This window comes from Podarcis tiliguerta (assembly GCF_965153285.1).
Source record: "Podarcis tiliguerta genome assembly, chromosome: 1".
Lineage (NCBI taxonomy): Eukaryota > Metazoa > Chordata > Lepidosauria > Squamata > Lacertidae > Podarcis > Podarcis tiliguerta.
In genome coordinates, this window is record NC_139534.1 from 82,949,480 (window position 1) to 82,972,871 (window position 23,392).

The window sequence follows — 23,392 nt, forward strand, 5'->3', positions numbered from 1 at the left end:
GCTGTGGCGAAAAGTGCCCCTTCAGCTGTTCCATTATTGTTTTGTATGGAACTGTAGCGACGTCTTCAGGCGCAAGGAGAGCCCGGGCGATTTCAAACGTCTCCTCTCCGCAGACGCTGAAGAATATTGCCCTCTTCTTGGCGTCTTCTTCATCGGTGACCCCTTTGGCTTCTAGGAGGAAGGTGAAACGAGAGGCGTACGCTTCCCAGTCTCCAGATGCTGGGTTGAACGGCGAGAAGCTGCTGTTGGTTGCCATTCTGAGTTCCTTGTGTCCCGGAGCTGAAGCCTGGATACACGGTGCGAGGCAGCGGTGCGGCAGGTGGCGGTGCTGCGGTGCGGTGTGTGGCAGTCAGCTCAGCGGGATCCCACCTTCGTCGCCAGTGAAATATACTCAGAGTCGCAAAGTGATTTCATGCTCTTTATTCAGCTCATAGTGGTGAGGAGGAATGGATGAATGTCCCCTCAAAGTATCTGCTTATATACATTATTTACACAATGGGCTGCACATGATTGGCTAATTCTGGAATTCTACTGTAAGCCAATCAGGTTGTGGATTCACTTATATCTGGAGCATGATTGGGTGGTTCCTGCCAACCAATCAGACTGCTGCATTGTTCTAGGACCAATCAGACTGATGCATTCTGAATCCTATTGTTCTAGGACCAATCAGACTGCTGTGATTTGGATCCTATTGTTCTAGGACCAATCAGACTGCTGCAGTTTCGATCCTATTCAACTCAGTACATAACACAGCTCTTCGTGACCCCATGGACCAGAGCACACCAGGCACTCCTGTCTTCCACTGTCTCCCGCAGTTTGGTCAAACTCATGCTGGTAGCGCTCGAGAACACTGTCCAACCATCTCGTTCTCTGTCGTCCCCTTCTCCTTGTGCCCTCCATCTTTCCCAACATCAGGGTCTTTTCCAGTGAGTCTTCTCTTCTCATGAGGTGGCCAAAGTATTGGAGCTTCAGCTTCACGATCTGTCCTTCCAGTGAGCACTCATTTCCTTAAGAATGGATGCGTTTGATCTTGCAGTCCATGGGACTCTCAAGAGTCTCCTCCAGCACCATAATTCAAAAACATCAATTCTTCGGCGATCAGCCTTCTTTATGGTCCAGCTCTCACTTCCATACATCACTACTGGGAAAACCATAGCTTTAACTATATGGACCTTTGTTGGCAAGGTGATGTCTCTGCTTTTTAAGATGCTGTCTAGGTTTGTCATTGCTTTTCTCCCAAGAAGCAGGCGTCTTTTAATTTCGTGGCTGCTGTCACCATCTGCAGTGATCATGGAGCCCAAGAAAGTAAAATCTCTCACTGCCTCAATTTCTTCCCCTTCTATTTGCCAGGAGGTGATGGGCCCAGTGGCCATGATCTTCGTTTTTTTGATGTTGAGCTTCAGACCACATTTTGCGCTCTCCTCTTCCACCCTCATAGTAGCACCTTTTTTCACCTTTTTAAAAATAATAATAAAAAAGAATGGTAGCACATGAACCTTCTACGTAAGAAGGGGCTGGCGAATATCAGCATTCCTAGCGGGAAGCCGGCTCCTGATTCGACCGCAGCAGAAGGGCGAACGAGAAAGAGATTCCTGAATGTGACTGACATCACTCGCTCCGCTTCCGCGCCGGTTGCAACGACACCTCCGCGACGGCAGGGGCCGCTGTAGGCGGGACGGGGGCAGATGCGCTCTCTTCCCACCGCCGCCGGAAGCCGCGCGCGGCCTGACTAGGCGGTTCCGCTCGCTTCCGCCCGCGGGTTGGAGGTGGCGTGAAAGGGAAAGCGGTTGTTTTCGTCGCAGCTTCAGCCGGAGATTGAGAGAGGCCGGCCGTGAGAGGACCATCCGCGGCACGATGCCCACCGTGGAGGAGCTGTACCGTAATTACGGCATCCTAGCCGACGCCAAGGAGACCGCGGCCGAGGTGCGAGCGGGAGGGCGGGCGGCTCGGACTGCGCGCGGGGCTCCTGGGCCTAGGCGGCGGCGGGGGAACATCGGCGCCTTTATGCGGCGGAGGCGGCTATGGGGAGGGGGGAGAAAGGAGGACGAGCCAGGCTCCCCACGCTCTGCCTCTGCTCACCTCCCTCCCCCCGTCATGAGTCTGGATTCGGACCCCCCCCCCCCCTTTGAGGGGCACCTCCTCCTCCTCCGCTAGAAATCTTCCATTGAGAAGGTGCCCCTTCCTTAGCTAAACAACCTGAGGGTAGGAGCTTGAAATCACGGCTGGGCCGAAGGCTCTTGGCAAACGCCTGCTTACAAAATTAAAATGATTTCCGGTTCTTTTTCGTAAAAGGATAAAGAAGAGGTGCTTTGTGAGGGGGGGACGGGACGTGCAGTGTAGTAATCCCGTGCTCGCTTCTCCCAGCGCTCGTTTAGTTCAACGGGTTTTTTTCTCCTCAAAAGTAAACCTGTTTAGAATTGCGGCCGCAGCATACCATGTGCTGCCTGCTGCGCTGGCTTATAGAGGCAGGGTTGTAGTCGTGTTTATGTGGGCGTTCATTCAGAAATCCGTAGTCGCAAGTGATGCGATATAACATCTCATTTTGTATAACATGTAGCATTACGTTGTCGTGAGTATGCATCCCTACAGCTCAGCCCTATGCATGTTTACTTACCATTCCTCCTGTGTTCAGTAGTGTGTGTTTTAGAATTGTGGCCTTAGAGACTTGTGTGCCATGCATCCTCTTCTAACGCCATTGCCCCAAGGGATGCCCTTTCCCCAGTGCTGTACTGTACTCACAAACACAGGGTTCCCCCCCCCCCAGCTCTTCTTCTTGTAAACATCTGTGTTTGCTGTGTTGTACCTTGATGTGTGTAAAAGACCCGGGGGGGGGGGGTCTTCTTTTTTTGCACTATACTTCCACCCGCGATGATCCATGGCACTGTCTCCTTCAACACTTGAGACACCTAGCAGTAGGCTATGAAGAGCATATAAAGTATCCATCTAAAATTAAACACTGCACACATAATGGTAAAAGTGTTCAGCGCTTTCCCAGATTAAGCCTGCTCCCCAAAAGCTAGGACAAATAGGATGATATTGCAGTATTTGTAGAAGATGCTTGCAATGCAATCCTATACATGGCTTACTGAATGGAGTGAAACTTACTCCCATGTACATGGGCATTGGTTTGCAACCTTAGACTTTTAGGAAAGGTGGTTTTATAGTTATCTAACACACACTAAAAATAACTTTATGGATGCTGTTTGGCACATGAGTAGTGGTGGTGAGATCTGCAGTGGATAGTGGTGATATACTCTTGGATATGCCCAAGCTATAAATATCTCATTCTTTATATGTAAATTTATTCAGAGCCTTAGAACAGTATTCTGATATTGCAGTACATTATTGCATCTGTTAACTGCATAAAGCATAGAGTTTCTATCTTCTGTCTTAGCACAAAGATGCTTACCAGGTGATCTTGGATGGTGTCAAGGGAGGTGCCAAGGAGAAGAGATTAGCAGCACAATTTATTCCAAAATTCTTCAAACATTTCCCTGAACTGGCAGATTCAGCTATCAATGCCCAACTGGACCTTTGTGAGGATGAAGATGTTTCTGTAAGTATGTTTTCATCGGCAGTTAGCACTTGCCTCTTGTTCCTTCTGATTTCATCCGTTCCCCTCTCATCCTCACCCCACTATCAGATTGACTGTAAAAAAAATTGTGGGGGAACAGAACACTTTTCACTCATAAGGTCTAAACCAGGAGAAACTGCTATTACATCTTTGGGTTTTTTAACCAGGATTGGCATGCTTGTCAATGGATTGGTAAATTATTTTATGAAACAAAATTATGGGAAGTTGATAGTGTATTTTTTTAAAAAAAATGTACCATATAATCATCTGGGAGCAATCAGAGTGTGGGTGACTTTTTTACCTGTTCATCAGGAGTTGGGGTTCATACAAACTTTATTTAGGCACAGGCATCACTTTTCAGAAAGTATTTTTCATATACAGTAGTTTATTTATGAATTTATAAGCTTCTCTTCAACATGTGCTCACAACATATATAGTGTAAAATTTAAAATGAATTAACAAAATAATTTAAATACCAATTTCAAAATAACTAAAAGAACAATGCAAACTAGCAAAACCAAAACAGGAATAACTCCCAAAGGCAGGATGAAACTACATCTTTGCCTGTTTATAAAACAATGACATAAATTGAGAAAGTTGTACAGAAAAGGTTCATCCTTAAATCTGTTTTAGTTGTTGAAATGTTTAGCAACAGTGCAAGAGGAAATTTGTCATTTTAAACTTGTCTGTGTTGTAGTTTTATTTGGGTGTGTGTTAACCTCAGTAGATATTGATGTGACTTTTAGACTGTTCATCTGTTGTACTGTGATGATCTAATGACAGATAAGCATGTCATATTTACATATCTACCACAAAGTAAGTCCCATTTTCAGAGGAGCTTCCTCCCAGGTACATTGATATAGGATTTCAGGCTAAATCCCTTAGCGGAGCCTCATTACAATTAAGTAACGGTGAACATAAAAACTGACAGCACAATCAGACAATAGTTTGTGTCTGACTTTCCCAACCTTTTTTTTTTTTTTTTTTTTTTGAAGCTTTATCATCTGTGTAAGAGAATTTTACTTCCTTGGTTGGTGAATGTGTGTGTCTTTGTTTTGTTTATAGATCCGGCGCCAAGCAATCAAAGAATTACCTCAGTTTGCTACCGGTGACAACCTCCCCAGAGTGGCAGATATACTCACCCAACTTCTTCAGTCAGGTAGAAGAGATTGGTGTTTGTATTTGTAACCTTACAAGGTGTAATCAGAGCGAGGATATAGAGTCATTGCTATGCTTGTCTTCCTTAACCATCTTGTTTTTCCATGTCAATATTTGCAGTTCTGTATTCTAGCAGTCTTCACCACCCCATAAGTTTTGCTGTCTTACCTACCATTCAAATTCCTAAATGCTTTGAACCTCTTTTGTTTGAAAACTCAACATGTACAGGGAGCTGGCTGTCTGTACATTCTAAAAGGTGCCTATCAATCTGTGGTACATAGTACACAGTGCAGGAAAGGGCTATGCTAATGTACCACTGCAGGCAGAAAAGCACAGGCATGCCTCAGAACCAGATGGAGCCCGACCATTCTGTGTCTTTCCCTCATTATTTCACTAGAAGGTGCCCTCTTCTAGTGCACTGGCACAGCAGCTGGTACTGCTACTCTGGCTAGTGCAGGAATTCTTCGTGCTAGCTTCTTGGGGAAGAAGTATCCACAACCTCTAGGTCTTTGTCTTAAAAGCTGCATAGGTTTGTTGGAAACAATGCTGCTTCACATGTTGCAGTGAAACTTTTTGCTTGCCACAGTTAAATGGGATAGATAGATGTACGCTATATGGCTTCTAGACATTGGGTGAAATCCAGTGGTGTTCATTCACTGGTGGAATGTACACTTTTGGCAGAATGAATTCCTTCTCCTGCTCCTATCACCTAAAGCAATAGATTCCCTCTGGAGCAGAGGGGCGGGTGCATTGGGATATAAATGAAGGAGGAGGTCTGCTTGTGTGGTGTTGTATGTTGCCCATTGATTAAACATTGTTGTCTTTCTAAGTTTGTTCTGAGTATGAGCTTTCATGAGCATGCACACTTCTTCAGATATTCTTCAGTGTGCATGCACACGAAAGCTTATACCCAGAACAAACTTAGTTGGTCTCGTAAGGTGCTACTGGACAATTTTTTAATTTATTTCAACTGCGTCAGACCAACACAGCTACCTACCTGCATCTAGAATTGTTGTCTTTGTGCTTGTTTCTGTTGTATTCTGCTTCTTTTGTTTGTTTCTGATGTAAAATAAGCAGTGTTATTTATAAATTATAAATTCTTTATAAATTTATAAAGAATATTTAAAAACAACAGTGCCCTCAGGCTAAAACCTGGACTTGCTTTGATTAATTTTTGCAAACCACAATATGGATTATAAGAATAGTATTCAGATAACAGAATAAATGGTGAAATGATTAAAGAAGCAGTTTATTAAGCAGATAAGATAGACCTGCTTTGAGGAAGACGGAAGATGAGGAATTGGGGAAGATGAGGAATTGGGAATTAAGAATATGGTGGCATAAGTTCTTTTGTAAGAACATATGGCTTTATGGATATATGTATTGGTTTTTTTGTTTATCATTTTTGTTAATTTCTTGTGTGTGTTTGCTAAGTAAGAAAACTAATAAAAAGCATATTAAAAAAATAAGCAGTGTTATTATTATGCTATCATTGTGCATGTCTTATATGCTTCTTGGAAGGGAATAAACATAAGTCAGCCAGATGGAGCTTTGTATTTGTACTGCTATGTTATCTGCCTTCTGTTTTTCAGACAATGGTTTTGCCACTTTCATTCTTCACCTGGTTCTTTGAATAATTTCTTATCACATGAGATTCTAGTTTGTGTCGATTTCCAGTGCTTCACTTTATTTAGCTAGAATTAAAATATTTTTCATCTTTAATTTTCTCTTTTCCCCAGATGATTCTGCAGAATTCAACTTGGTTAACAATGCTTTGCTAAGCATATTTAAGATGGATGCTAAAGGTAAAGCATGCCTTATATCCTGACATTTATAAATTGTTTGTACGCTCTGTTGGATCTTTTGGGATGAGAATTGACTATCTTATGGGAGATACGGAATAGTTACCAGTCTGAATACCTTTTTGACAATAATAATAGAATAATTTGCAAAGCTACAAAGAATATAGTTTTGTGTATTACAATAGATAGCTATTCCAGAGGAGGGTGTAGATCTTTTAGAAGCAACAGGATTTTTTCTACTAATGTGGTATATAACATTTACAATTATTTATGCCATTTCCATGTAGCTGACTCATGCTATTCTTTGGTGATCACTTGTAGCCAAGTAAGATTGTCTTCCATAAACACGGTTTTAACAGTGAGTCCGTTAATGGCGGTGGAGGCCAGTTCTGGATCCACATGTCCTTCCACAGTGGCGACATAGGTTTCCAGGCGGGAGTTGATCACAGTGAGGGTTTGCCAAGCATGCCTTCCTCTTAGCACATTTCTCCCTTTTGTCCTGAGCTTGAACGTCTTCAAAGCCCATGACACCTTTGGTAAAGGCTGCTCTCCAATTGGAGTGCTTGCAGGCAAGTGTTTCCCAATTGTTGGTGTTTATACTACATTTTTTAAGATTTGCCTTGAGAGAGTCTTTAAACCTCTTTTGTTGACCACCAGCATTACGCTTTCCATTTTAAAGTTTGGAATAGAGTAGTTGCTATGGAAGATGATAATCAGGCATCTGCACTACATGACCAGTCCAACGAAGTTGATGTTGAAGAATTATTGCTTCAACACTGGTGATCTTTGCTTCTTCCAGTACACTGGCATTAGTTCGCCTGTCATCCCAAGTGATGTGTGGGAAATTTTTGGAGACACCGTTGACAAAATCTTTTGAGGAGTTGGAGATGGTGTTTATAACATAGAACATATGTTATATAACATATACTTGGAATACTCAAATATCTAACAAAATTATATTCCTTTCAATTGTAAAGGGATGCTTATGTGATATTTATTTCTATTTTAGGAACACTGGGTGGTTTATTTAGTCAGATTCTTCAAGGAGAGGATATTGTACGAGAAAGAGCCATCAAATTCCTCTCCACAAAACTCAAAACACTGCCTGAAGAGGTGTTAACAAAAGAAGTAGAAGAACTCGTACTAACAGAATCAAAGAAAGTGAGTACATTAGTTTAGTTAAATTACGTTCTTCATAACAGAATTGCTTCCTATCAGAACACATTAAGTACCACCTATGGGTGTAAATTAAAAATGTAGCTAATAGTGTAGCTTCACCAGTTCAAGATTCTGAAACATTTTAGTTGAGTCTAACAAAGGTATGCTATTTTTCCTGTTGGGTGGTTGCTGACCCCCCCCCCCCCCATGAACTATCAAGACTACAAACATTTTTGTCTGCTTTGGAGAATACCTAAGTTAGATATCTAGGGGGGTGATACTGGAATTGGAGGAATAAATTTTACTACCTCACATACCATATGTGTAGGAAACACGTTGTCAAGCCACTTGATAATGTTACCCATCTAACATCTATTGAATCTTACATTTTGCATTATCTAAAATTGAATATCAGCTTTGCTAATAAAAAGACTATAATCTTCGTATTCACTATTCTTCACAGCCACATAAGGGTCATTTTCCATTTAGTGCTGGAGACGCATCCAAGTGACAACTGGCATTTATTTTAATGTGGAGAGGAGCCATTGTTCCTTAATCCCATTTTTATATTTGCTCAGAGAAAAGTCCCACTGAGTACAGTAGGGCCCAGGTAAATTTGCAAAGGTTTGCTGCCTTAGACCCATTGTATTAAATAAAACCAGTTAATTTGCAACAGCACTTAGGTTCTGTGTGGTATAATGTACAAAGTGTTGGATTCAGAATGTTCGCCCAAGATTCAAATTCTGCTCAGATATGAAGCATTGGGGGAGATCATTCCATCTGACTTTTATTGCATGGAAGCTTTAATACTAAAGGAAAAGCTTTTTAAAATGGTTTGTACACTGAAATGTGCTGTAAAAAAATTAAGCGAGGAATGATCATTTGCAAGGAAAAATAACACATGGGCACTTGTTCCCACCTGCATTGGTATGATTCTTCATTCTTTTCTATTTTTCTCTTTTCTTAAGGTGCTCGAGGATGTGACAGGAGAGGAGTTTGTCTTATTTATGAAGATACTATCAGGCTTGAAAAGCCTGCAGACAGTGAGTGGGCGGCAGCAGCTAGTTGAACTAGTGGCTGAACAAGCTGATCTTGAGCAGACCTTCAATCCATCTGACCCCGATTGTGTGGATAGACTCTTACAGTGTACTCGTCAAGCAGTCCCACTTTTCTCAGTAAGTATTTATGATGTTTTGTTTTTTAAGTGTTGTGACTGTTGTGTCAACACAGCATGGCTGTATTGGTTGTGTCAGAATGACTATCCCATAATACAATACAGTGGTACCTCGGGTTAAGTACTTAATTCGTTCCGGAGGTCCGTTCTTAACCTGAAACTGTTCTTAACCTGTAGCACCACTTTAGCTAATGGGGCCTCCCGCTGCCACTGCACTGCCAGAGCACGATTTCTGTTCTCATCCTGAAGCAAAGTTCTTAACCTGAAGCACTATTTCTGGGTTAGCGGAGTCTGTAACCTGAAGCGTATGTAACCTGAAGCGTATGTAACCTGAGGTACCACTGTACATGACTGTGAAAAGTTGCAAGACCGTTGCATGTGTCACTGATATATATTTACAAAATAGCTTGTATGTTACTTTTGTCCCCTCAAGGACTCTCCCAATAAATAGAGCAAGGCCATCACTTTCATTGGATCTGCCCTGAGTATGATTAATGTTTGGTATCACCCAATAAAATCTAGTTAAGATAGATTAAAATCAAGTGCAGAATAAAATCAACCAAAACAAATCAGGGAGGAGAAAACAAAATTCAAATCAGATTAAAATGAAGTGGAATTAAAATACCTTGGAAGCTGAGTTTAAAGCTTTAAAGAAAGGAAACCAACCCATTTAAGGTACCTGTTTGCTAGAGTTGTAGCTTTCCTATCTCTCACTGTATGTAAGTCACACCACTGTTTTATCTGAGCATGCTTGCTGTCTAAAATCTTTGAAGGTGTTTCAGTCTTGGAAAACAGTGTCATGTTTACTTAGTAGTATGCTAACTTAATGATCTTGTGATTAAAAAGGCTTTTAGTGCTAGCTGTTATCAAATGAAAGATTGGAATTGTGCAACAAAACATTGGAAAATGTTGCTGTTACAGCTGCTATTTTGTTTTTCTACAGAAAAATGTTCATTCCACAAGATTTGTCACTTACTTCTGTGAGCATGTGCTGCCAAACTTGAGTTCCCTGACCACCCCTGTTGAAGGCCTTGATATACAGTTAGAGGTAAGCTAATCTGGAAATATCTCATGGAGCCTGAATTATAGTTATCCAAGGTATGCCAAAATAAGATAGGAAGAAATTTATTGCTGATTTGGACCACAGACAAGGCTGATTCTGCTTGTCTTATTTTATACTCTCTCCTAAAGTATTATATAGATTTGCTTTTTTTATCATGTGTGCTGCTGTGCAGAACAAAATTCAAACAATTTATGCACATAGTCTGCAGCCTGAAAGAATGCTATTCAACTAAGATCCTACAGGAGGCACTATCTTCTGCCCTCTAGGCACATTTTCTGATTTGCACTGTCATATCCAGGAATGAGCCCTTTCTTTCTGTCTTAAAATCTGTTCTTTTTTTAAAAAAATTGTCATGGTATAAAGCTGCAACTGTTAATTTTCCAATGGCTCTTTTCCTCTCTCCCCGCCCACTGTAGGTGCTGAAACTGCTTGCTGAGATGAGCTCCTTTTGTGGAGACATGGAAAAGCTAGAATCAAATTTGAAGAAGCTTTTTGATAAACTACTGGTAAGAGGATTATTAGTCTTAAGAGAGAGAGTGAAAGTTTGTAATTAGATTTCATTATGCCTTTTATTTGAATTGAAAAGCACCTAGTGTAATGATAGTACTTCCAGAGGGATAACCGTGTTGTAATAGCTAATTGCTTTAGCAGATTTGAACACCAGATGTTGACTAATTTTCATACACAGTGTGTTTACAAGTGTGAAGAAGTTCAATTCTCTGTGGATAGCACAGCACTTGAAAGAAGCTTGAACAGCAGCCGGGAGGAAATACATGCTTGGCTTCAGTAGTAGAGAGCAGGGACTCACAAATTGTGTCCAGCTTTGGTAGCTAGACCACCAAAACACAGGTGGGCTCCTGATGTCATCCTCCAACATTGGGCTCCCCCGCCCCCTGCCTTGGTGTAATCTGTAAGGGAGCCATAAATTTGTGGGGCTGGGTGTAGTCTTCCCATCTCTGTCTTCTAAGTGGGCTGCAAGAGGAGGATTTATTATTTATAATCTTTTGCATACTGCCCTTCATCCAAAGATCACAGGGTGGTTTAAAATATAAAAACACAAAAATATATACAGTGGTACCTCGGGTTACAGACGCTTCAGGTTACAGAGTCCACTAACCCAGAAATAGTACTTCGGGTTAAGAACTTTGCTTCAGGATGAGAACAGAAATTGCGCGGCAGCGGGAGGCCCCATTAACTAAAGTGGTACCTCAGGTTAAGAACAGTTTCAGGTTAAGAATGAACTTCCAGAACAAATTAAGTTCTTAACCCGAGGTACCACTGTATCACAATAGCTAACAATAACCCCACCACCACCTTTTATTTTAAATGTCTCTGTCCTGTGGTCTGAACTGATTGCCGAGGGTCCCCACCACCACCACTTCTTTAATCACTCCCTTTCCCTATGTTTCCATCTGGGCTCCCTTCACCGATATGAAATTGGGGAAGAGTCCGCCCACCCCTGTAGTAGGCAATGGGAATGAATTCCATCTGAATACATGCCTGTGTCTTTGTCTTGCTGCCGAGGAGAGTGTCAGGAGGAGAGCAGATAAACACTCTGTAGAGGTCAAGATGCAGTGGGAAACGGCAGAGAAAAGCAGACTAATCTTGACCGAGTTAAGTAAAAGGGAACGTTTAAAATGTTACTACCTATTCTCACTCAGTCAGAGAAATAGAAGGGAGGAGCAGGGACAGAATAATAGGGGAAATGTTGGCAGTTTGTGTGTTCTGGTTTTTAAAAGGGCAAATATGGCTTGAGATTGCACCCTCATTCTGACAGCTGGGATTAAATATACTTGGCTGTGCAACCATGTTTGTGAACCTCTTTCGGAAGGCGATTTGGTAACGAATACATAGTTGAGGCAATGACATCTTAAATACTAGATGAAGTAACAAGTGTCAATTCTTCTGGTTTCTGTTTCTCAGGAATACATGCCACTCCCTCCAGAAGAAGCAGAGAACGGGGAGAACGCTGGCAATGAAGAGCCCAAATTGCAGTTCAGCTATGTGGAGTGTTTGTTATATAGCTTTCATCAACTAGGTCGAAAACTTCCAGACTTCTTGACAGCCAAGCTGAACACAGAGAAAGTGAAAGACTTTAAAATCAGGTAGCATTAAAGTCTATGCATGTGCAGACTTCATTAGAATAGCAGTAATGGAGTCATGTAGAATCCTGCTGATCTTTTCTCTGCCAATTATAATTAACCATATGATTAATAAGCAAGCATTAGCCAGTAATAGAAAAGGTTAACTAAAACTTCAGAAAATATTGAAGATACTGTTCCTAGTTTTCAGGGCAATAGGGAAATGTCTATGTCAGAATAGCTGTATAGCCCCAAGCTGACATTTCAAACTCACTTCTGGCCCTCTAAAATTAATGAGAGAATTCTTCTCAGTTTTCTTATTAAAAGTTACTTGTTGGATATGTCATATTGTCTTTCTGTAACTCAAACTAGCCTGTACTTGTATAGCAATGAAATGAATAGTTTACTGGGCGGTGAAACAAAATGCCTTTAGCTTTTTAATATGCACCGAAGGCTTATCAAGTATAAAAGCTGTAATGCTTCCAACAAAGAATTACCTTTACGTTTGTGACCTGTAGCATATTAATACTGAACTGCAATTTAAGCTGCTCTTGAAGAACTCATAAAGGGCTCACATGTTCCGAATTCTCAGATCAAATGGCACTTTGACCAATAGTAACCGAAATGTGTCTAAGGATTATTTAATGGATTTTAGTGGATCTCAACATTTGTGTCCCTTGGTGACCCTAGGTTAGGGCTTTGCTCTGAGGTTTTCTGCTAACCTCCATGTGAGATTTCCTCCATGCCTTTGTTCCATAATCAGTTTCTAAAATTGATAAAGGAGTGGTTAGATGCCAAAGACTACATAATTCTTTCAGATTTCTCTTCAGCATCAGAACAATCTTCTCCATGGTCAGTGACAGCATCTGGCATCCTGGGGGTAGGATCCATCCTTAACACCTGCCTTAGACACTTTGATTCCCTCCCGACCCAGTGATCCAAGCAGCACAGAGTCTACCCAGCATTTAAAATTGGCATTATGGGAAGCTTTTCATATATATTTGCATTTTCTATTTTACATATACAAATGAAATAAAAACATAAACATATAAACCCCTTTATAAATCAGGGCTTGCCGTCCACTGCCATTCCATGGTAACCTGGAAGTCATTATGGGAAATTTTTCATGGTAGCTGTCGCAACTAGGACCCCCGGTAGACTAGAGAGCCAACTTTGATTTTAGTCGCATTTGGCACCAGCTTGGCTGCAGGAGTTGCTGGAAGGAGACGTACAAGGCACTATCCATCCGTCAAAAGGGACTCCACTCTGGGTTTGTGTAGGGTTTACACCTTAGCCTTTCCTTCTCCTGGAAATATCCTTCAAGGCAGTGAAGGTTTAGGATCAAAGTTCCGCTTCTCTCAGTAAAATGTTCTTGGTTTTGATTGATGTTTAAATTATATTTGATATTAAAAAGTCTTGATTCATAAATCTACCCCAAAGTTTATTCCTTTATAGAGACACCTTTATTTAGGACATTCTACATAAGGTCTCTTACTTAGGCAAATTCAGTTTGCCAAATGTCTTTCTGTTGAGGCTTTTCTTTTTTCAAGATACTAGCAGTTTTCCTTTTTATCATCTTGATTTCACTGTGTGTTGCATAACTTACTGTTCAGCTATTCTCTTTTGTTAAAGATTACAGTATTTTGCTAGAGGACTGCAGGTTTACATCCGACAGCTTCGTTTGGCGCTCCAGGGCAAAACAGGAGAAGCATTAAAGACAGAAGAGGTATGTAGTCCTCTGTAACGGCAGTACCTTAGCTGAATTTACCATAATGATTTTATCATAGTATAGTCTGATGGATAAAGCTCGTGACAGTGGCTTTGATCAGTAGTAACTGGGGGTGTTGCTGACAAAAAATAGTTTTTCCAAATTGCCCTGTGCCTTCTGAAAATCTGCTCCCGAGGGTGGTGAGACTGTCAGGATATGATATGGGAGCTGCACAAAAGGGGAATTGATGAAAATCGGGGATGTCTTTTTCCATGAGCAGAAGTATCTCTCCACTTAAGCAAGCACCCTTGGATTGAACTAATTGAAGAGTGTCACTGTGTCGCTTCTATTTTTATGCATCCACTCTGTTTCACAGAGAACAGAAAAGCAGTGTGTTGCTAGAAGTGTAGCAAGAGAGGCGGGGGGGGGGGGGAAGGTTTTGCACCAATCCTCCACATAAGCCAAAGGGCCATAACTAAACTACATGTGCATGTGATTATGCATGAAAGATTCCAGACTCTAGCAACTGGTAGTGTTTCAGATGGAAAATAGTTCTCCTCAGTGTTGTTGTTCATTTAAAGAAAAGAAAAGAATGCACTGAGCTTCATTGGAAACATCTTAAATATAGACTTAAAAACAATTTAATTTTAACATTTCTAAGATAGCCTTTCTCCTTTTTTGCAGAACAAAATTAAGGTGGTTGCGCTGAAAATTACAAATAACATCAATGTTTTAATCAAGGTAAGGCCTTCTATATTTTATTACTGGATTTGTTTAAAAAGGATGGTTTGGTGAAGATATTAGTCCTGAAGCTATTTGTGACCAATCAATTCTGTGGCCCTAACTCTGTTCTTTCTGGAAACCGGAATACTGTTCCAGTAACTTTTGCTGGGTGCTGCTCAGCCCAGTCAGATGGGTTGCAGTATTATTATTATTATTATTATTATTATCATCATCATCATCAAATGTAGTAGATTCTTTCCTCACCCTGTTGTGCTTGAGCATTATACCAAACTGTAGGGAAATTTAGTCTGTTTTCAAAAACAGTGCAGGAAACAATGGAATTTGATCAAATCCTTTACAAGAACATAAAAGAGAAGTGAGTGAGAGAGAGACTGAATTAATACTTAATGCTTATCCTAACGATGGATGTTCCCAAATGTGGATTTTGGAGTGAATTTTTTTTTTAAATCCAGGAAATCTGTCATCATGCAATAAATTTTGAATTGGGGAACTTTAGTTTTTAACATCTATTCTTCAGCTGTTTAAAGTACTATTCCCAGAAACATATAATTCCTATATTGTCTCTAGGATCTCTTCCACATTCCCCCTTCATACAAGAGCACAGTGACGCTGTCATGGAAACCAGTACAGAAATCTGAAGCTGGGTAAGTTAGCAGTGAATGGCTTCCAACTATTTATGTATTTCTCTCTTGTCTTTCTGCCCTCCAGCAGATCTCTGTTAATGTAATGTTGGAATCTTCTTTTAAATCTATTTATACATCTATAAAGTTATGCCAAAAATGTTAATCTGCACAAGTTATGATTTTGTATACATTCATTGATTGAGTCAGTGTGTTTGAACATCCAAAGGAGAGTCAAGATAAAAGGAATAATAGAATTGTAGAGTTGGAAGGTACCTCGAGGATCATCTGGTCCAACCCTGCAATGCAGGAATTTCAGCTAGAGATGGCCACCTAACCTCTGCTTTAAAAAGAATATACTTTATTTAGCAAAACAAATAGTCCCTTCAGCAATTGTAATAACTTTACTCTGGAGAGAGAGATGGGTTGGGATCCAGAGAAGTTCGGCAACATGTTCCCATGCACACAGGAGAAGTACAGGGGGCTGATAATCTTTGCGTTCCTTCTAGAAGTACCCACTCCTGGTGAGGAGCTGCTCCAAAAAGTCCTTAACCTTTCGGAGACTACTGCTGCTAGAATAGGGAGAGCTGAGCAGAATACCATATGCAGTGCCTGGGATCCTGGCATCTTGGTCCTAAAAAAGATGGCTAATCTAGGGGTCACCTCTTCTCTAGGCAAAACATAAGGCTACCTAGTATCTTCTTTACTTGAGAATATGCAGATGGTGGGATTTTCTTTTTATAAAAATAAAACTAAGCAAGCTGCTTTTATATTTTTCTGCTATTGATGTCTGGAAATAAAAGTAAAAGCCCACCTGTTCTTGCAGAGGAGCAGGCTTTTCCAAACTCAGGGTAACCAAGATGGTGTCTTCCAGATGTTACTTGACTTGTAACTCCCATCATCCCTGGCCCGTAGCTATGCTGGCTGGGGCTATGGGGAGTCCAGCAATATCTGGAGAGCACTTTGGTTACTTACCTCTGCTCTAAAGAAAAATAGAAGCTTTGGTTATTAAGGTGATGTTCAGTTTTATCAATTTTGTGACATATTTGCCCTGAGCGCTCTCATTTTATTTTAATTTTTAATTTTACAAACAAATGAGCTCGAGAGTAAGGTAATAGGAATCTTCTTGCTTTGAAATGCTAGGAATTTTTGTTCTGTGCTATTAATGTTGCATGTCTGTAAATTAATTTTATACGAAAAGCCTTCATTAAGTTTTCCATTGCTGTACATATTGGGTTCATTTTTTTTAAGTCTTACTTGTCTCTGCAATATTTTTTCCCCCCTATTTTCTTTGAAGGCAAAAAAGAGCAAGTGAGGATGCAGCTTCAGACTTGCCAACAAAGAAGGCTCCAGCAGGACCAAAAAGGGATGCCAGGCAGATATACAATCCACCCAGTGGGAAATACAGTAGTAACCTGGGAAATTTTTCTTATGGTAAGCGTTGCAAGAGATTGTGTTATTCTGTGCAAGGGAGAAATAGGATTCTGTTTTGTGTTGTAAGATGAGTTGCCAGGCTCTGTTGCCTTTGGGTGGTGGTGTTCTCTGGTATTCCTGTTCATGAATTTTGTGTGTGCTTTTTCGAGATACAATCTTGGCATGATTTTTATTTACATATCATATTGAACAATGTCTAGACAGGTGTAGCAAGCCTGTGGCCCTCCAGATGCTATTGGACTGCAGCTGTTATTAGTCGAGCAACATCTGGAAAGCCTCAGGTCTCCTGTCTGTGGTCTAGTACAAGATATTTATTTTAGGTCTCATTGGCATTTACCTGTATAAAATTTCAACCTGTCACATCCAATTCTTGAGTCAGGTTTTATTCACATTGAATAGGAAGGGGGGGTTGTAACATGATAGGAAACTCTTCATTCAGATTTATGGGAAGGTCTTCCATGCCATCACTTAATTCTTTCATGAAATAGCAATCCAAACTCGTATTCACTATGCCAGACACTATGCTCTCATATGACAGCAACGGACCTGATCCAGGCTTCTTTGCTTTGCCAGCCTGAGCACTGGTGCACCACAAAGGCTTTTTGATCTGTCCTCCCACCTTCTTTCCTGGCCAGGGCTGTAGGAGTGGCAATGGCTGTGTTCAATGAATCTCTGCCACTGTTGGTCAGTAGGGTAGGACTGCAGCCTACTATAATGCTGGAGAAACGAAATAAGAATTGGAGAGATCACTATAAGCAGCTTCAATTAATGCCCTTTCCACAGAACATTTTTTTCTCTTTAAAAGGCATTGTTCAGCTTTCTCATTCAGTCAAGGGCTAAAAAAATGGTATGTTTGATATTCACAAACTTTGGCTTTCATATGCAATCAGTGCTTTCATATACAATCTGTTTACTTAACAAAGACATTGTCTGGAGTGCATATCGGCAATTAGTGCTTCATCGGAAGTTCCCCAGAGTTTTGTAAGTGGCTTGTCTAGTGTTGCAAACGGCTGCAGGCATAATGAGGAACGCTGGAAACTATGACGTGGACACTTCCAGAATAGTCCCCTTTGATTCCAACACTTAATAATATACAGGTAGTCACATGTTCCATAAGTGGTAAAGTTATTTTCTATTCTGTTAAACAAGTTCTGCAAATAAGTCCGCAAAGAAATGATTAGCCTACCTGTACCTGTGTAGCATGATTGGGGGGGTGGAGAGAGCCAATTGACTTGCCATTTGCAAAACCTTTCTTGGAATGAGTTATTACCATAGCTAAACTGGCAAGCGCCTATTTTCAAGTTTGTGTTCAGCTTAGACATCTTGCAAGCTGAAGTAAATTGCTGACTATACCTTCCACTATCTCAAGTTTGTATGTTTTAATGTAACTCAGCCTGTGATCTTAAGAGTAAAGGATGGTTAAGAAATAATGATAACAACAGATGTGCAGTATGTGTAAAATATGTACATACAGAGTAATTATACGGATTACTACTACTTTTTCTATGTATCAGAGACTTTGATGTTAAAATAGGTTTACTGGATAAGGAGGGGTAGCACGCATGAACATGCTAAATATTTCATACTCAGAGTTGGGAGGCACATACGAGCAGGTTTATATTCTGACTTGAAATATAGTTACCATAGGAAAAGCTATTCAAAGGCAGGTTCACACTGTCCTATCCCTTGAGTGGTTGTGTAACTGGGAGAATGACCATGTGGATCAAGCCTTATGTAAACTGGGCAGTATGCCCTGGGAGCTGGTGTGGTTCTTACTGGTCTTGCTTCACACAGTTGGGCTCCGCATCTACTTGATTAGAGAGTATGTTGCAATTCTTACTGTCATGTTTGTTTAAGTGCCACTTGTATTTAAAAGCTAGAATTATAACTAGGGGTAGTTGCTGTTTTCCTTCTAGTCAATCAGAGATCTATATGTTTTAAAACAGACCTTTATTTCTCTTTATTTTCAGAGCAGAGAGGTGGTTTCCGTGGTGGACGAGGGAGAGGATGGGGTGGCCGTGGTAATCGCACTCGTGGAAGAATCTACTAAAATCAATGGTGTTTTCATTGCCATGATCATCTTTCAAGTCTTGACGAATTGCCTGGAGGGCTGCATTGTTGAAAGAACTGTCTTCTTCAAAAGACTGATTTAAATGTTCTTATACCTTTGTATGTATGATCTACTTTTCTAACGGACTGCAGACTCACCCACAGTGAAGCTACAACTGTATTTTTGGATGTTTAGCAGCTGGCAGTTTGAGTTTGTGTCTGGGTTTGTTTTTTAAGCATCTTCAAGACTTATTCAGGAAGAAAGCATGGGTTTTCCTGCTGATGTTACATTCATCTATAAATATGGCTATACAAAGTAGGCTCCTTAGTGTACAATAATTTTCATATGCTAGATAAGAGGTGGAAATGTTATAACTGAAGTTGAAATCAGCGGTAACCCTTCTCCAGACAAAATCGTATTTTTATTTTATTTTTTGCAGTAAGTGGGAAAGAATGATATTGCAGGAAAAGTAGTATAGGCTACCAGTGGTGGCATTGATTGTTGATAGGAATCCTTGATTTTTAAAATGTGCAACATGGATGCAGAAGAATCTGTGCTCTTTATCATAAGTCAGTCCATTTACTTGTTGGGAAGGGTGGGAGGGAGCAGGGAAGGCCAGGTGTTAACGTGAACACATTTTGCTCTTCTCCATATATTGTAACATAATGTGTGTTTTGCAAATGGCTTTTTAAATGTTCTCTATAAATGTGTGTGTGCATATATATATTTATATATATGCCATAAAATTATAGTGAAAAATGAATAAAACTGCTAGAAATGCTACCCCAAGAATGGCAAATTTGTGATGCTGTAATAACTCTTTCTTGTTAAAGAGCTTGGATCAGTTTAGCCCTTAGAAGAAGCTCTTTTGTTTTTGTGTTTTTTTGTTTTTTTTAATTAGTTAGATACCTGTGTTTACAAATATTAAGCATGGCATTAGGCACTTGGAATTACTGCTATTCAGTTGCACTTGGGTAAAAAGTTAAAACATCTTGGTAAATCTTACGTAATAATGGAATCATCATAGTGATAAGGATTCTAGATATTTTATTTAAAATAATATGATGTAGCAAACTTGATTCTCACCTCCCCCCAAAAATACTTCCCATTAAAAATGTATGTTGGGTCCTTAGGCGTGGGAGGAGGAAGAGTGAGCAGCATAAAATGTCAATATCAGTAACAGATCATAGGAAAATTTATAACACTGCAGGAATGCTTAAGTTACCCAGTGTCAGGCTTTATTTTTAAAAATTGCATATTCATTCTTCGCATCACCCCCCATTCCCCTCTAGAGTTTGATGCCTGTACTGAAAACCAACATTTTGTACAAAGCATATTTCCAGCAAGCCTCATGTATATCAGAGAGAAACAGTTCATAAACTGGACAAATAAATCATTTTAATCATTCTTTGGGCCCCATCTGTGCTATGCATTTAAAGCAGTATCATACCACTTGGAACAGTCATGACTTCCCCTGCCAAATAATCCTGGGCACTGTAATTTGTAAAGCAGGCTGAGAGTTTCCTAAGGAAAGCAACTGATTGTTAACCACTCTTGAGAATTGCAGTCCTGAGGAGAATAGGTGTTTCCTAACAACTCTCAGACCCTTTAACAAACTACAGTTCCCAGGATTCCTTAGGGCAAACCATGACTGTTTAAACCAGTATGGAACTGCAGGTGAAGCCTTGATGTGTACAACCTTGTTTCGTTTTTCTTTCGATGGCCACAAACATGATTCAAATTAAGGAGAAACATCTACATCTATTCAGATTTTTGTTTTAGAAACTGGCCTGGTCAAAGTACAAATAATTGATCAAAATGGATTTTGAAATATTTTTGGTTAATTCAGTATGCTGCATATTTTGATTACCATGGCAATTTGAGGTCCTTTAATAATGTGAAAGCCTAATTTTTAAGGATGGGCATTCAGTGATTACTACTGTGCCCAAGTATCTTTGGACAGGGAGTAGGGAGGGTCCCCTAGGTAACAAATTGACTAAAAACTATTTCTATTCATAAATGATGTGCAGATTGTCCTTAGAAACAGCTAGCTTTTTCACTTTTTGTTGTGGCTGCAGTTACTTCTTTTTGGAGACACCCATTAATCACATTCTCTTTGTAAAATTTCCTTTATGCCTTTGCAATAAATCCATTTTGTAATTTTGTTAGTGACTTCTTGTTGCTTGGTCTTTTTTAAATGATAGCTTCCTGAAAACACACTGGCCTTTAAGAAAATATGTCATCTCTAGGTTTTAGGGATAATCTAAATGTAAACCATTTTTGTGTGTTCTTATGAGTTGGGTGTGATGGAAAAGAGAGTTAAATATAATTAATTCACTTAAAAGAGCTTGGTTGGGTGTTGGTGATTCTCTACTTGGCTCAGTCATCAAGGGATAATGCACTTGCAGCATGGTGCTTTTGCATAGAACAAGCAATGCTCATCTGAAGAAGGTAAGAGTGCAATAGAGAATTTCCTACAACAGCAACATCCTTTCTCTTCCTCGTCATTCACAGCAAATTTTCAGCGCTCTTGGATAGGCAGATTGTGAATAGGATGGCCAGGTGAGGGAGGGGGTTCCTGCACTTCGTTGTGAACAGGGATTTCAGCAGGTGTAGCTTTCATGACAAGCCACTCCATCTTCTACACAACTATTAAAGGTGCGGGAAGGTTCTGTCCTTTTTTTCTTACTCGCCTGCCTAGTTAGGATGAACATGCCTGAAGACCATGTTGGTAGACATTATTGGGACGCTGCCTTAAACTGAATTAAGTCATTGGATCTTCTAACTCTACTGATTGCCAGCAATCCTCTGAAGCTGTTTGGGGGGTTGCAAGAAGGCTGCATGAGGAGAAGGGAAGCCCCATCGTGGAAGATCCGTACCCTTGGTTTTGACACCTGAGGTGTATATTTTTAGGACCCACCTTACATTTTTGAGATGGTACATTGTTTTTAATTGTTTTTAATACTGTGTTTTAATGTAGTCTGCCTCGGATCAGAGGGTGAAGGACATGTAATAATGTCCACTCACACAATCACCCATTCTATGTATTTCTAAGGGTATTCTATAATCCATAGCTATATTCCTGGTCCTGCAGTTATGTTTAATCTTTAGCCATTGACAAATGAGTCTTTCTTTTCAATGATGCAATGACTTGCATAAATCTCTGGATGGTTAGGAATATTCCTAAATTCAGGTTTGAAAATCCCTAAATTCTTGTATCTTTAATTAATCCTATTTGGTAATGGGGTGTGCATGTGCAAGTGTTCATCCTGTCAAGTGACAGACCCTGTCATCCCCACTGTATTCAAGCTGTTGAATGCCTTAGATAACTTAATGTGTTGTGCACATGGCACACATTAAACAGCCCCATTTAACTATAGATGCATACTGGAAAGGTGGTCCATTCCTTCTTACTAAAGTCAATTAAAAATTCAAAAATATAGTACAAAAATACCAGTTTAAAATTGATTAGATGCAGAATGGGGGAGTAACTCACTTCCTACGTTGAGGAAGAACCTTGTTTTTCATTAACAGCTTCTAAGATTAGCAGCAGTGTCTAGCAAGGCTGAAATGTTTCCCTGCTACTTTTTGAATATTGTCATTTCTAAGGGCATTTATTCTTTGGAATCTGGCCCCTTTGCCCTGTGCAGAATGCAGGTGAGCCCGATTCTGTTCGGTGCTGTAATAGTGGGCACGGGGCCAGGGTAATCTATGTCTGCTACGGGTTTCGGCCCCTGTGTCAGTATATCTCTTATATGGCCTGCTGTTGCTGGGGCGTTTTTTTCAGATTGGGGGGCAGCCTGAAATGTTCTTCCATCCGGACGGGCAGGTGCAGCAGCCTCCAAACGGGCACATGGTCCCATGTCAGAAGCAGTCCGTCTACTCTGGCCCTCCGTGAAAAAGGGCTTCCTCTCGGGAAAGCGGCCACAGGATTGCAGCCTAAGGCACACGTGCAACCAAAGGATTGCAACGCGGTCAGCCAGCTGGCGGGTGCTCCCTTCGCGGAACAAAAAGAGCGCGCCTCGTATTCACCTTCCGATGACAGCGGCTGCGAGCCTGTGATTGGCTGCTGCCTCTGAGCAGCACGTGGGAGGGCGTGGCAGAGGATGCGTAGAGGGCGCGGCCTCTTCTCTACTCCCGGCGCCCTCCTTTTGTAGGCCACGCCCCCTTTCGCCACATTCTTTCTCCGCCTCCCGCTCTCAGGGGCGCAGCCACGCGAGACGTCCTCCTCTGTTTGACCCAACGCTCTCCTCCCCTTCCTCCGGCCTCTCCCGGTCACATAGAGATAGGAGAGGAGGAAAGTTAGAGTGACACGCGCACGCAGGACTTGTGGTCTTAACAGGGAGCTTGCTTCTCCCACTTCACTTACAAGGCAAGTTGACTGAGGGCAGAAAAAACTGCTATGCTGCTGCCGCAGAGAATCCATCCGCGCACAGCGGCGTCTCGAAACATCTAAGCATACAAGTTCGGGCTTCGCGCGAGTCTACACCTTTTCGTACCTCTAAGCTTTCTGAGCGCGCGCACACTTCCTTCTCCAAAATGGCGCTGAAGGCCTATCCGCTTCCGGGTGGCGCGGGTAGGCCGGGCTTGAGGAAGATGGCGGTAGCAGCAGCAGCAGGAGCAGGAGTGTCCGGGCGGGGTGGTCGAGGGCTGGCGTGCGCCTCTCCGGGCTGGGCGCTGCTGGGCCTTTTCCTGCTGCTGGGCTCTGCGGCTCAGCCTGGCGCCGCCACCACCCACTGGGTGGTCACCGAGGATGGCAAGATCCAGCAGCAGGTGAGGGAGGGGCTCCTCTGGCCGCTGTGGGAACCGTCGCCATAGAAACGCTT

At 41.3% G+C, this 23,392-nt stretch overlaps 2 protein-coding genes and 1 long non-coding RNA gene across 5 annotated transcripts in view; 2 read left to right on the forward strand and 1 right to left on the reverse strand.

Moving 5' to 3' along the window:
* The first annotated feature begins 1,708 nt into the window (after nt 1-1,708).
* Nucleotides 1,709-20,738, forward strand: API5 (apoptosis inhibitor 5). The gene is made up of 14 exons (XM_083434483.1): nt 1,709-1,923; nt 3,395-3,556; nt 4,640-4,733; nt 6,472-6,537; nt 7,544-7,695; nt 8,661-8,867; nt 9,810-9,914; nt 10,346-10,435; nt 11,853-12,034; nt 13,643-13,736; nt 14,403-14,459; nt 15,030-15,106; nt 16,380-16,516; nt 18,487-20,738. Exons 1-14 carry the CDS (start codon nt 1,855-1,857, stop codon nt 18,564-18,566), a joined length of 1,572 nt encoding a protein of 523 aa, XP_083290609.1. The 5' UTR covers nt 1,709-1,854; the 3' UTR covers nt 18,567-20,738.
* LOC310681960 lies at nt 16,884-23,201 on the reverse strand. The gene is made up of 2 exons (XR_014513688.1): nt 23,066-23,201; nt 16,884-17,233 (listed from the first exon to the last, which is right to left on the reverse strand). It is a non-coding gene; the product is annotated as an uncharacterized lncRNA (long non-coding RNA).
* Nucleotides 23,072-23,392, forward strand: part of TTC17 (tetratricopeptide repeat domain 17) — a 57,500-nt gene continuing 57,179 nt past the window's right edge. For 2 of the 3 annotated variants that reach the window (XR_014507529.1, XM_083424788.1), the window contains exon 1: nt 23,072-23,339. Coding sequence is in view for 2 of the 3 variants with exons in the window: in XM_083424788.1 (XP_083280914.1) it covers nt 23,106-23,339 (234 nt within the window). In the remaining variant the exon portion in view is untranslated. The remainder of the gene's footprint in view (nt 23,340-23,392) is intronic. The other variant, XM_083424789.1, reaches the window with a different exon arrangement.

What these genes read in the sequence shown, in the direction of transcription:
- API5 (XM_083434483.1), top strand. Translation starts at nt 1,855, where the DNA reads ATGCCCACCGTGGAGGAGCTGTACCGTAATTACGGCATCCTAGCCGAC. An exon ending in CACCCAACTTCTTCAGTCAG is followed by an intron (nt 4,734 to 6,471) that starts GTAGAAGAGATT and finishes TCTTTTCCCCAG; the next exon opens with ATGATTCTGCAGAATTCAAC. An exon ending in GCCTTGATATACAGTTAGAG is followed by an intron (nt 9,915 to 10,345) that starts GTAAGCTAATCT and finishes CGCCCACTGTAG; the next exon opens with GTGCTGAAACTGCTTGCTGA.